This window comes from Protopterus annectens, chromosome 10.part0, assembly GCF_019279795.1.
Source record: "Protopterus annectens isolate FY-2018-M chromosome 10.part0, PAN1.0, whole genome shotgun sequence".
In the NCBI taxonomy this organism is placed as follows: Eukaryota; Metazoa; Chordata; order Ceratodontiformes; family Protopteridae; genus Protopterus; species Protopterus annectens.
The window spans coordinates 1,141,282,602-1,141,296,254 of NC_056744.1; the positions used below are offsets into that span (position 1 = coordinate 1,141,282,602).

General features: G+C 47.4%; 1 protein-coding gene across 1 annotated transcript in view; it reads left to right on the forward strand.

The window, feature by feature from the left end:
* FUBP1 (far upstream element binding protein 1) overlaps nucleotides 1-13,653 on the forward strand; it is a 1,223,929-nt gene that overhangs the window by 41,056 nt on the left and 1,169,220 nt on the right. The window contains exon 2 of the mRNA XM_044085874.1: nucleotides 4,161-4,266. Within this exon, the coding sequence (XP_043941809.1) occupies nucleotides 4,161-4,266 (106 nt within the window). The remainder of the gene's footprint in view (nucleotides 1-4,160; nucleotides 4,267-13,653) is intronic.

The window sequence follows — 13,653 nt, forward strand, 5'->3', positions numbered from 1 at the left end:
CGTTTTTACATAAACAGGATTAGGTCCTCTCGTAAGTCTGACAAGTTATTTTTGGCTTATTCTGGACCTAGATTAGGATCTGTTGCTGAGGTAACATTAGCTAGATGGTTGAAAGACTGACCTTCATTTATACACCGTAATATTCCATTGCCTACTACCATGAAGGCTCATTCAACAAGGTCGGTGGCAGCCTCTGCTGCTTCTTTACATGACATCTGTGCAGCTGCAACTTTGGCTACAACTTGTACCTTCATCAGTCATTACAAATTGGATGTGGCCTCCAGGGGAAGAGCATCTTTTGGTTCTATGGTGCTCAGGAATGTCCTTCCTGAGAGCCTCCCAGGAATAGAGGTAGCTGGGGACTCTGTCCGATACATAAGGAATGAACGAGTATGGACACTATCATATGAAGTTGTTACCATAACGTTCCATTTGTATTTATCCTCGTTCAGTGATTACGACCCTCCCTCCTTCCCCCCTCCTGTGGCTTCTAGTGGATCTCACCATCCGGTTCTCTTGGGTAGTTTGACCAGAGGTAGTCTCTACCTTCTTCTGACTTGGAAACTCAATCTGAGGTAACGGGAGAGGGGGATTATGGTTAGGAGTTTAGCTCTAGTTTGTAGCTGACACTAGCTTGGAAAATGGCCCCGTTCCGAGGTCAGAACAGATACCCATACGCAATGACTGAACGAGTATCAACATTACAGTTGAAACGTTATGGTAAGACCACTTTATTTTTTACGGCTACACAGTGCCCAAATAATTAGTTGCAGCCACTAGTTCTGTTTTGTCTACCAAACTCTTCATTCTCCCAGTTCTTTACAAAGCTGACTTTGATTCATCTCAATTTAAATTTCGTATTGGTTCCTTTTGATAAGTGGCTGTTAAGGCAGTGAATGGTGGTAGACTCCATTCTAAGCACTAGTCTCCAAGTTGTCGAAGCTTCATGAGCTTGCTGTCATATGCTTTGGTGAATGTGCTAGACGTGGGCCATATTTGGGCTGACTTGTGACCTCCACTGCAGGGGCTGTTTTTTTAAGTGATCTCTGAGAGCCCCGGTGTCCCTGTGCACGTGTGGCCTTATTCTTGCTAGTTTTGCTGTTGTTGGATGATGTTTCTGCAGTCTTTTCATCCAGTGCTGTTTCAAGGGTGTGTCCTATACTTCTACCCTAAGTTGAGTTGTACTGGCATCTGTGCTAGCATTGGTCCTATTCAGGTCCGTGTATAGATCAGCCTGTCATTAGTTGTGATTTGGGGTCTTTACTTCTGATGCTGGCTGTGCAGAGTTTCTACTGACTTGCTCCTGGGGGAACCTACTAGATTACAAACGAGAGAACACTGCAGTATTCTGCATGTCTAAGGCTTCTGCTTCTCCTTTTTTAGATTCTTTTGAGTGCATGCATCTCCATCCAGGTTTATTTTCAGAAGATATGTGGTGGCCACAACAGAGCTTTTTGTTACCAACCCATTGATGCCCATACTTTTTCATAGGAGCACTGCTGTGTTCCACTGTCTACTTGAGGGAACTTCAAATTTGGTCTGCAGTGGAAGGGTGGTGTCATGCGTGGTCCCACCATTATAGATTCTACTGGATGTCGCCAAAATTAAGACCATGTAGTGTGTTCTTTTTGATGTCTGCAACTAATTTTCTTTTTGCTGGCTACCAGTACCTTGTCACATGAATCACAATTTGTTCAGGGGTGAGTAGAACCCAGTGTCCATGAAGTTGCTTTAAATAGCGTGAACAGGCTGCTTGACTGCTTTTTGGTTAATAGGTTGGTACTAGGCTATCGGGCCTATACAAGCCTAGCCAAACAATTCCCCGGATATTTCTTCACGCTATTTACTTCCCTGGACCCCTGTTTAGCAGGGTGACTGACGTGAATTTCCTGTCTCGCATCCAATCGTCAAGGTTCCTCTCTAAGATGGCCAAGGAGACACGCTGCTTGACATGCATATGGAGTGTCTGGGTCGGGAACCTATCCCTCCAGCATGTTTTGTTCATTGTGATGAGATTTAGATCCCTGGAACGAGATCCCTGGAACGTGTGGCTGTGAGGGATTTGGATTTCTAAGTGGAGCATATCAAACAGCTCAGGGTTTGACGTGGCCTTGTATGTTGAATAGAGATAGCCTGAGAGTAGACTTTATGCCACAGTATAGCTGGAACTTTTTTAGACCGTCAGCATAGGGCATCTGCTTTACGCCTGATGTTCTTTAGTGAGGTATTTCTGCGGCCTTTCTAGCTGTTGCAGATGTTTTGAGGTACATACCAAACAGGGCGTTTTTATTCTATAATGGGTCTGAGGGATGAGTACAGTGGGACTGACCCCCCCCCCGATGAAAAGCCTTTAATGATGTGTGCCACATAGGATTTCCTGACTGTTGTGGGGGTGTGGTTATCGAAGGTAGAGACCACTGTCCACGTGTCCAAGTCTTTACACACTTTCAGTGTTTAGTGTACTGCCACCTATATGGTAATTCACAGGTTAATGTTTTTTCCCCAAAAGGGGATAACTATACATTTCTTGGCATTGACCTTGAGCCCATGGCGCTGGCACCAAGCATCTGTTTCTGTAAGGTCCTTTTGTAGAATTTCCACTTTTTGGGTTTCAATAATGGCTCCGTTTGCAGTCATCTGCTACCTTTGTTAGCCAGAGTCCCTTAATGTTGGCCTGTACTTCAGAGAAGCAGATGCCAAACGAGCGGCCCCATGACTGAACCCTGAGGTACTCCACTTGTCTGGAGCTGGATTTGGAGTCTACTACTTTTACAGTGTGGGTTCTGTCAGTAAGCCAGGTGGCAGCCTATCGAGTGACCTGGGGAATGATGCCCAACTTAGCAAGTTTCTGATTCCAGAGTAGGCGATAGTGTTGAAGGCCTTGGTGAGGTTCAGATAGGCTGTGTGGACCACCTTACCCATGTCCACTGCTCTGGAGACTGATTTGAAAGAGGTCAGGCAGGTTCAGGAGACGAGATTGGCCCTTCACGAATCCAAACTTGATGGGGTCCAGTGTTTCGTATTGGAAGTAACTGCCTTCCCAAAATGTAGCTAGTTGCATGTCTACTAGCAACTCATCTTGGATGTAGAGCAATCTGCCAGTTTTGTTTATTCATGGCTGGTTCCCGACTACCTCTTTAGTTGCTGGGTTTGCTTGGATGTTGGATGATATGGTCTGTTTTGCTCATTGGAAGTAAATGGTAAACTCTGCAAAATCTTTCAACCAGCTCTGGCATAAAGTCACTGGTCTCAGTCAAGACAGTTTCCTGTAAGTGTCTGTCTGTCCAGCAGGTCTGCATCTATGAACTGGATTTCTTGAGCTTCTGTAGTCATGGCTCTGTCTTACCATATTTCCCATGGTGGTCCCTCACCCCATGTCTGTTTGTTTGGCCTTATTTTTTTCCTCTTTCCCAGCAGAGGGACCCCTTCCTGCTTAGCAGAATCAAGAATTTCCAGGTTCTACCTTTTTACATCCTAGACTAGTCTTAATCTGCTGTCCCTTTTTACATTGGGTATCCTGATGCCAGGGCCTCATTTGTTGCTTTTGTGAGTGGGGAAGCTTCGAGGCCTACTCCTGAAGGAGCCTTTAGCGTTGGAACATAACTGTACTCGTTTTTACTAGATCAGTCAAGCATTTTATTGGAATAATGCAAGCTTGGTGGTGGGAAGCAGAGAGCAGACATTTTCTTATTGTCCAGCTGATGAGCTGAATAATTATCAAGTTATGCTTGTGGAATGGAAGCCCATCAATAGCTATAACTTTCTGCAAGTGGAGCAGTGTAGGATATTTTGTCCCTGTTTATTGGGAAAGTGCTTTCCTCCCCTTTACAATCTGTAAACTACTGCTTTGCCTTAAACTTTAATAGTCTTGCTTTGTGTGGTCTGTATTGTAGCTGAGTTTTTTTTTTTTTTTCTCCCTACACTTGTTGGCATGTCATTGTTTTTCTCAGCCCATTTCTTCATGTGTGGGCATATAGATAGAGATGAAGGGCAAAGCTGGTTGGGGTGGGGTTAAAATTGAGGTCCATTATTAGCTTGCCACAAGGTCTTAAAGGGAAGACTAGGGTTGACTGAAGATGAATCTAATTTTATTTAAACTTCTCCTGATTTTTGTAGTACAAAGGTTGTAAATTTTGTACTTTGTCATATTTTTTGTTTAGATTGCAGCCAAGATTGGGGGAGAATCTGCGCAACCGCAATCTTCTGTGCCACCTGTGAGCAATGATTATGGGTATGGAGGGCAAAAAAGACCATTGGAAGATGGAGGTGAGTCGAGACTTGCTTTGTACACATGACCATGCACTTTCACATTTGATGTGAAAAAAATGACCACACTTGTTCATACAACAGATTTTTGAGTGTTTCTTTTCTTAGTAAAGAATTGCATTAAAGTCAGGTTAACTGAATACGAAGTATGTAATTTTGTTTTTATGGCATTAAAAAGCTTGTGTTAAAGATCCGACGTCAGTTTTCATCCATTCCTCAATAGGTTTGGATCAGACTTTGTCGGCACATTAGCTTGTGGCCTCCAAGAAAACTTCCTACCCATAATGCACCAACCCCAATATCTCTGATCTCATTTGTTGCTTTCGTGTCTAGATGTGGTCGCCTTCAGTGCTAGAATAGTGAGAGAAGTCTTTTCAAAAGAGCTTGTTTAAATTTTATATTTTTCTGCATCTCTACTCCTAAGCTCCTTTTGTACACTTTTCTTCCTACCGTTGTTAAGCCTAGTTCTGATGTCTATCTTCATCTATTCTCGACAGGTTGCGGTTCAGATCCTCAATCGATCCAGCTGTTTTCCAACTTGTGCCCCTCTCTCTACATTACTTAAGATCTCGTTTGCAACTCTTGGACGTGTCCGACTCCTTTTAGAAATGTGTATTTTCCAACTTTTTTAGTATTTTTCCCAACTTTGTCTTTAAGCTACTGTAGTATCTCTAAACCCACCTTTCCTTACGAATATTTGTTACCTTAACCCTGTACCAGTTGGTAATTCTTGCCTGCCATGGTTGGTGGCTCGCTGTCGCTCTTTACTGTTGGGTAATTTTTCCTACCATTGTTGGTAGGATCTTGTGTGTTTTTTCATGTTTCTCTTTGAACTTCTGCTTTTCTTTGATGTAATGGCAGATTATTCGAAATCGACTATTGGGGTCAAACAGTGGGGCAGGAAAATTCCAAACTTGACAGTCAAGATAAATTCATATATTGTTTGGGTGCTCCTCCTTTGGCCCAAAATCTGGTCGCTCGGTGCTGATGTTCCATTGACCTCTCTTTTTTTTTTTTTTTTAAACCTCCTGGTTCCTCTTCGGAACTAAAATCTAAGATTCCAAAAATGTCAGAACAGATGGTCCTTGGCACCAACCACTACCTCAATGCCATTATCTACCATGACACCAGCAAACTACACCAGTGTTGGCACTGGTTTCTGTAGTTACCACATCTGTACAGACATTTCCTCCTGCGGCTCCGCAGGTCCTACCTTCTGCCCCTGTGCTGAAAACTGACATTCTATGCAGACAGGATGAAATATTCACTATCGATCAACCCCTTTCTGGGTCAACTCCCTAGCCCTTTTATAGAGACCTGAATCTCCCTCTGGATTGTCCTTTCGCGCCACCAGGAGTATTTCTCAAGTTGACAGTGTGGTTGGTGGGTCAGCATCTGACAGGAGTCGCCCCCAGTCTATTCAACCCCCCCTTTTTTCTGGAGCAGGGGAATTCTCCCCAGTGCTCCTACATTCCTTTTCTGACCTCTAGTATGCTTTTAATGCTGTTTACTCCACCTAAACAGATTCCAGTGGCCTCTGCACTGGCAATATCCTTGTCTTTGGTTCTAGGCTCAGCTCTGATGAGTCCCCAGGATTGAACCTCCACAGTCTGGTCTACAGGGTTTGTCACCACTTCCTCTGTTGGCAGCAGACCTTACAGCTTTGGGCTGTGCCAGCTGGGGGTCTTTCCTCTGATTTGGAGGTGGGTCTCTTGGGGTGGCCAGGGTGACCCCAGTTCAGAGTTTCTCTGTTCTGGGCTGCCTTTCAAACTATGGAGAGGGCATTGGCCACCGCTACTTCCAAGGTGGCTCGTGTTAAGTTTCACCCCTTGACCCTTGCTTACACCAACCTCTGTACCTGGTCAGGTGAGCTCCAAGGATGCAGGAGGTGCTGACCACGGTCACCCCTCTTAGAGTCCTTCAGATATTCCCACTTAAGAGCCTTCTCAGAAGAAATTGTGCAAGAGGAAACACCTGAGTTTCCCTGAAGTGTCCTTCAGAGTACACCTATTTCAGTGAGGGGGAGGGTTCCCCCGGTCACCCCCAGAAGATGTCTTTTGGCGAATTATTCATTCATTTATTTATTTATTTATTTATTTTTGCAGAGATCCTCCAAGGGGTAACTACGTCCACACTCCTCCATGTCAGGAGTTGGTGTACTTGCAAGCCTTTAGCGCTCGCCCATCTGCTTCCTGGTGACTCCTCTTGCTGACAGTCTTGTTAAATTGATCAGTGGGCTTGGAAGGTCTCTGCTTCAGTAGAACAGATTCCCCAGAGACCAGATAAAGTACAGTCTGCTCCCAAGGATAATCAGTACTGGGCAAAAGGATTGGTGGTAGATGCCATGGTGGTAGCTGCTGCCATTAACTAGGAACTAGATTAAGAAAGTTCCACTGTTCATCCCCCTAACCAGGAGTAAAGGTCAATGGCCAGATTTGGGAAGCAGGTTTACTTGTATATCTTTACCATTAGGTCCTTAAACTTTTATGGCACGTTTCACTAGGCTGCAGATGGTTTGTGGTCAAGCTGTCTCCTACCCTTGTAGGAGCAATAGCTGAGGGAGTCTAAGTGGCCTCCCAATTAACTACCTTGGAGTTTATCTAACTCGTCCATGAGGCGTCTTGCACATGTAGCCAAAGGTGTGACCAGATTAGCCGGTTCAAGTGTTGCAGTTTGACAACACTTGGAAGTGCCGGAGTTTGTGCAGTCATTAAAGTCTTCCTTTGTCAGTGATCCTTTTGACATATCCTCCTTTGGCCCCAAAGTTAAAGAAACACTATCCAGGCGTTGGAAAGACCCTGTCTGCAGTGGGCATATGTCTTTCTGCTCCCTAACAAGCTTATTCCAGGAATCTGGAGTGGGGAGATGTGGCTCAAGAAGTCCCCAGAAGCCTTTCCAGGACACGCGTGGTGCAGAATCCCCTTGGGGCAGAGGGGTAGGTCTACTGGAAGACCCTGTCCTACAGAAACAGGGTTCCAGGGAGTCCGTCTGGTTAGCCAGCCGTTTCAGCACTCCTGAAAGGAAGCCTGGGTTGGTTACCTCTGAAGGCAGTTAGAGGAACATTTTCTTTGCACCCAACAGCCTGGAAATAACCACAGATGCCTGGGTGCTGAGAATTAGTTCGAGGTCACCTTATCCCTTTATATTCTTTAAAGAACTAAACTCTAAAGACTTCCCAATGTTCCACCCAGTCAGGGACCAAATGGCCTTGGAAATACAGACTGCTAGAGTCAGCCAACTACCAGACCAGATATGATTTGTGTTCTACCCAGGGTACTTTTTAGTGCAAACAAAAGGCGGGACTGGAGACTAATTCTGGATCTCTGTATTCTAAACTAATTTGTTCACCAGTCCAAGTTCCAGATGGTCACGGTTCAGTCAGTACTTTTTCTAGAAAACTATTGGATGTATTCTACAGACCTTAAAGATGTGTATTGCCACAAAAAAAATAATGCTGTAAGGTTTTTCCACTTCCAGCTAGGAGTCAGATCAGTTCAGGGTGCTGCCCTTTAGTCTCGCACAGCCCCCATGGTGTTAACCAAATGTATGGAAGCAGTAATGGCTCACTTGAGACTGCATGGATTGTGGGCGTTTCCTTGTCTAGACAACTGGCTCATCACCAGACCTCTACTGCTGCAGGTGACATAATTCATCCTGCCACTGTTCCTGCATCTAGGCACCACTGTCAACCTTACAAAGTCTCAACTGACTCCCTCTCGGGATGTGGAATTTATTGGAGCTTGTCTCAACACACTGGTGTGGCCTCCCTACCTGCCCATAGGTTACAGAAAATAAAATCTCACGTTCGTTCTCCATGGTGTGCAAAGTACCAGCCCTCCTAGTGCTTCAGGCATTGGGGTCCATGGCAGCAGTGGTCACTCTGGTCCCACTAGCGAGATGGCAGTGAGATTACTGCCATGGTTTCTTGTGAAATCAGTGGTGCAGTCTAACCCACCCAATGAACCACTCAATACTTACCACTAGTCACTGCAGAAAGAACCTATTCTGGTGGATGGAATCCGAACAAATTCTCTTGGGCTGCCCCTTTGTCCTTCAACCGAAAGCCATAGTAACCACAAGTGTTTCTCTGATGGGGTTGGGGGCATTATCAAAGACTAGTACATCAGGCAAGGGGGAACCAAATCCTGTCCCCTGTGTCGAAGCCCTCCTAGGGTGGTAATGGGCCATTACTTCCAACCGCTTTCTGATAGCAACGCACATCCCAGGGAGTTCAACTGTGATAGGCGGACAAACTATGCAGATGCATTCTAATGCCTCGAGTGGTGTCAGTCCCAAAGTAGTGAAGATCTTTCATCGGTGGGACTGGCCTTGCTGCGACAAATTGCTTCACCCCAAAGCAAGTGCAGAAGCTACTCTATATTCTTCCCTCTGAGTCCCTGAGACCTGCTCCTCTCGATTGGGCCCCCAGATCTCCTATATGCTTTCTCCTTCAAAGCAGCCAGGTTGAGAAGCAAAGTAATCCTCACTGCACCCTTCTGGCCTCTACAAATTTGGTTTCCCTTCCTATGGCCTCCACTAGTTTAGTCCATGGATTCTAGATCTAGTTCCAGACCTCCAGTTTCACCCTTGGGGACTGGTGCATTTCTGTCTTCAGTTTCAGGACAATTGCTTGGTTTCTCCAATTTACATTAGTCTGCCAGGCATGATATTCCATCACCAGTATAAAACTTTTGCTGGCATCGCACAATCCAGGAATCTCTACCTCAGTAAATGAAAGATTTTCAATCTGGGCTTGCATTAATGGCTTTTATCCCTTTTCAGCCCTGGTGAAGTTTTAGAATTTTTGGCCATCCTTTTTGGTAGGGGAGTTTTCACTTCTACTGTTAAGGTCATTCTAGCTGCTTTCATAATGGCTCAAGAGGTCTGCCCTTAATTTCGGACTTTTTTTTTTTTAAAGACCTTCCTCAAGGAAACTATCACATCTGAAGTAGTTACTTCATTTGTTCTGCAACCTGTGGGTATCTGATCCGATCTCTGATCCAAGCATACAGCTTTACTAGCTAAAAGATCCTAGCTCCTCCCCTTACCCATAATCCCCAGCTACGTACTCCCTTTCCCCAGATTTCGTTTGCCACGGCTGAGAGAAGCTTCAAGTGAAGAGCTCCTAGGCGTGGGTGAGAACTTTTTGGTTTAAAAAAAAAAAAAAAAAAACGGAAAAAGTTAGATTTGAATACTTTTCGTTTGTGTGTATTAGCGCCCTAGTCGTAGTGTAGTATTAGTTTAGTAGTCTTGTGGGTTTTTTTTGTCTAAAATTTAATTTCCCTCCCCATAGTGTGTGTGCGTTACGGCTGAAGGGCCCAAAGCCATATTCTAAGTGCACTGAGTGTGGCCATCAGCTTTCCCCAGCTGATGGCCACACTTGGTGCGTTCTTTATCTGGGGGTGGCCCATTTGTCCACTAGCTGCCAAATTTGCGCAGCTTTTAACCCCCCGGGCCACCAGGGATAGGAGGAACAAGTTAATCCTGGTGGGATTATTACTGCAGGATTCTTCTTCCTCCTCTCCCTGTAAGGCACAGGCTGCGACTGCGGCCCCTGGGCCTTTGGAACCCCCTACCCTGTCTGGGACTCAACCTCTCTCAGATTCTCAGGGTCAGGGGGACTCTTCCTCTAAGGTGAAGAGGCATAAAGAGAAGCACAAGAGTCAGGCCCCGCCATCTAAAGTTACAAGTCCCTCCGGATCCTCTCCCCCTCGGCTCTGTTCGCCTAGTTTCTCGCCGGAACCGAAGGAGAAGTACCGGTCTCCCTCCAGGTCTTCGAAGCAGCCCTCCCGGCCCGCCTCGACCTTTTCTAGATCGACAAGGAGCCTGACCGACGCGGACATGGATCTGATGTCGATTTTTGCAGACTCAAATGCAAATGGGGGGGGGGGGGAGCAGCCCCTTTCTTTATGCAGATAGCTCCTTCTCTGACCCGGTTTGGGGTCTTGGAGTCGTTGGATCCTGGCCTTTTCAGAACCGGAGAGTTGTCTGCGCCGACAGCACCAGTTACTTCACCGTTACCCTCGAGCTTGTCTGATCCTAGCTCTCGGGGCTGAGAGCCGAACATCGGATCCGTGGGGGTAGGTGTGTCTTTGGCTCCATTCAGGTCAGAGCGCACTCCCCCCCCCCGATCCCTACCTCTGAGTCGAGAGGGCTGCTTTCGGACCCTGGGGAAAGCGGTTCGCCTTCGGTGTTCGAGGTAGAGAGGGTTCTGTCGATCCAGATCCCTGGTGTCAGATCCACCTGGCCCCCCCCATGCATTTGGGTCTATCCTCCATCTGGCCATTGGGACAGCCTGCACCAACACTCCAGGTAGTTCCCTTAGAGGAACAGGACCCCGTGGGTGAGCCCTCCTCCGATATCCTCACTGAGGAAGTTCCTTGCAAAAGGAGGCACCTGGACTCCCCAGAGTCCCTCACGGAAGACGCAGATTTAGTGGAAGGTTCCCCAAAGATCACCTCCTGAGGATGTCTCCTTTGTAGACATCGTGGAAATGTTGCGAATTAGGGTGGTCTGCCCAAAAACCTTCCTCAGACGAGTCTGTTTCTGGAGGTGTTTGCAGGCCCGTTTACCTCCTGGGTGTCCCCCCCCCGGCTGACATCCTGGTAGACTTAATTACCAGGGCGTGGAAGGAACCGGACACCGTGGAGCCAAATCCAAGAAGGCCAGATAAAATTAGCTCCTTCGGATAGGCATGCTTGGTCTAAGGGTTCACCAGTAGATGCCATGTTGGTGGCGGCCACCACGAAGAAGGAACTAGCACAGGAGTTCCTCGGTCCATCTTCTGGATAAGGAATCTCGGACGTTGGACTGCCGAGGATGAGGACTTTTTTGACTCACATGGCCACTCAAATCTATTTCAAACACTTCTATGCAGCTACTCTCCCATGCCATGGAGGGAGCGGCTAGAGCTAGCGGAGCAGGGGTCGCCTTATGGCATCACCTGGCTCTGCCTTTGATTTTTGCGGAACCCTTCAAGGCGTCCTTCATGAATGCACCCTTTGATGTCTCTTCGCTCTTTGGCAAGACCGTCCATGAGACGCTGGTCCAAAGCAAAAAGGACTGGAAGAAGCTGCCTGCCGTCCGCTTCTCTAATTCCAACGATCCTTCTCTAGGAATCAGAGGGGACAAAAGATGTGGTTCCGGAAGTCTCAGCAGTTCTGTCCAGCTTCCGACCCCTCGTCCTTCAGAGGCAGAGGGGGGCCGCATAATTGCGGGTCTAGAGCCGTTCTCGGACAGGCCCACGCAACAGCCCTGAGTTCTTACCCGGATGTCCCTCTGGAGGCAGTCGGGGGCGTCTGACGGAGCACCTCCAAAATTGGGAGTCCATTACGACGGATCGGTGGGTGCTCCGAATCATATCCAGAGGTTACACCATTCCCTTTCTAAGTCATGAAGCGCCTCCTCGATGTCCCACCTGATCAAAGGGAGGCGATGACTTCGGAGGTTTCAAAGCTGCTAGAAAAGAGCCATCCACCACCCCCCCCCCCCCCCTGCAGACCAGTTTGGATTGGGCAATTACTCCAGGTTCTTTTTGGTGCCAAAAAAGACTGACTTAAGACCAATTCTAGACCTTTCTTCCCTGAACCTGTTCATTCCCAAAGAAAAGTTCCGGATGGTCACTCTGCTGTCAATTCTCCCCCTTCGGGAGAAAGACTGGATGTGCTCCATTGACCTCAAGGATGCGTACTACCATATTCTTATGGACAGGCTCTCCAGGAGGTTTCTCCGCTTTCGGCTGGGAGCCAGTCATCAGTTCAGGGTTCTTCCGTTCGGCCTCGCCACAGCTCCCAGGGTGTTCACCAAGGTCATGGCAGTTGTTGCAGCCCACCTGAGACTCCAGGGCATTCAGGTCTTTCCATACCTGGACGACTGGCTCCTCACAGCCTCCAGCAGGCATCAGCTTTGTTCTGCCAGAGACTATTCTCACTCTTGCCCAGCATCTGGGCATTTCAGTAACCCTCCAGAAATCCTTCCTTCATCCTGTACAGGTTCTGGAATTCCTAGGGGCCAAAATAGATACTCTCCTCTCTCAAGCCCTTTTAACATCAGATTGAGCAGTTTGTTACATCATGTTATGGCACTTCAGTCCCCATCGGCAGAATTGGTCCTGAGCGCTGGGCTCTATGGCGGCAGCAATCGGTCTTTCCCTGCACGCACGTCTACGAATGAGGATTCTTCAGTGGACCCTTAAAGTCCAGTGGTCTCTGCTACACCCCTATTCCCCTGAGCAAGGTTTGCAGGGACTCCCTTCTCTGGTGGCTTTGCTCACGGTAGTTGCGGATAGGGAGACCCTTCGTGATGCCTCAACCCCAAGCCACGTTTACCACAGACGCTTCTCTCCTTAGGTGGGGGGGGCATGCTATGGGCAGAACCGTCCAAGGCACGTGGACTCCTTTGATATGCAGAGCGGTCTCCAATGTCCTAAAGAGGGCGGTGCTTCTAGCGTTGCAAGCTCTTCACGACCTTCTTCCCTCTGTCTATTGCAATACAGACGGAACATGGCGGTAGTCTGGTACATAAACGGGGGGACCAGATCTTAGCCTCTTTGTCGGGAGGCCATGAGTTTGGGAATGGGCGATATCCACCAACTGTTTTCTGATAAAAGTACATCCCGGAACGTTCCAACGTCTTTGTGGACAAGCTGAGTCGCTTGATCCTTACGAGTGGTCTCTGAACCCATCAGTAGCGAAACAGATTTTCCTCAAATGGGGTCGACCTTGCTGCTATCTTTTTGCTTCTCCGTCAAACACCAAGTGCAACGAGTGTTTTGCTCTAATTCCCCCACTAGGGGAGAGCCCCAGAGACGCTCTGGTTCACACTTGGCCACCCGGTCTCCTCTATGCTTACCTACCTCTTCCTCTCGTGACGAAATTCCTACAGAAAGCCCGAAGGTTGGGGAGGAAAGTTATTATCGTAGCCCCATTCTGGCCTCGCCAGATCTGGTTCCCTTTTCTGCAGTCTCAGTGCACTTCCTCTTTGGATCTTGGATCCCATCCCGGATCTGATTTTGCATCCTGTGGGATTGCTATCTCCAAACCTGGAAAATCTCAAGCTCGCAGCTTGGTTGATCCAGTTCCACTGATGGCAAGGACTCCCGGCATCTCCTCACCAGTGAAAGACATTCTGGTAGCAGCGCACAAACCTACTACGAGAAAAATTTACAGTTGTAAGTGGAAGCATTTTTCTATCTGGGCTACAGACAAGGGTTTGGATTCCTTTACTGTCCCTATCCAAACTGTTCTTGAATTCGTCACATTTTTCGTTGGCTTCAGCTAAAATATTCAAAACATGAATTTTTCTGCTGAAGCCACCAATTAATACTGCGATTCCACTGCGGGACCTGACATTGGTTCTGCAGGCATTAACAAGTCCGCCCTTCAAACC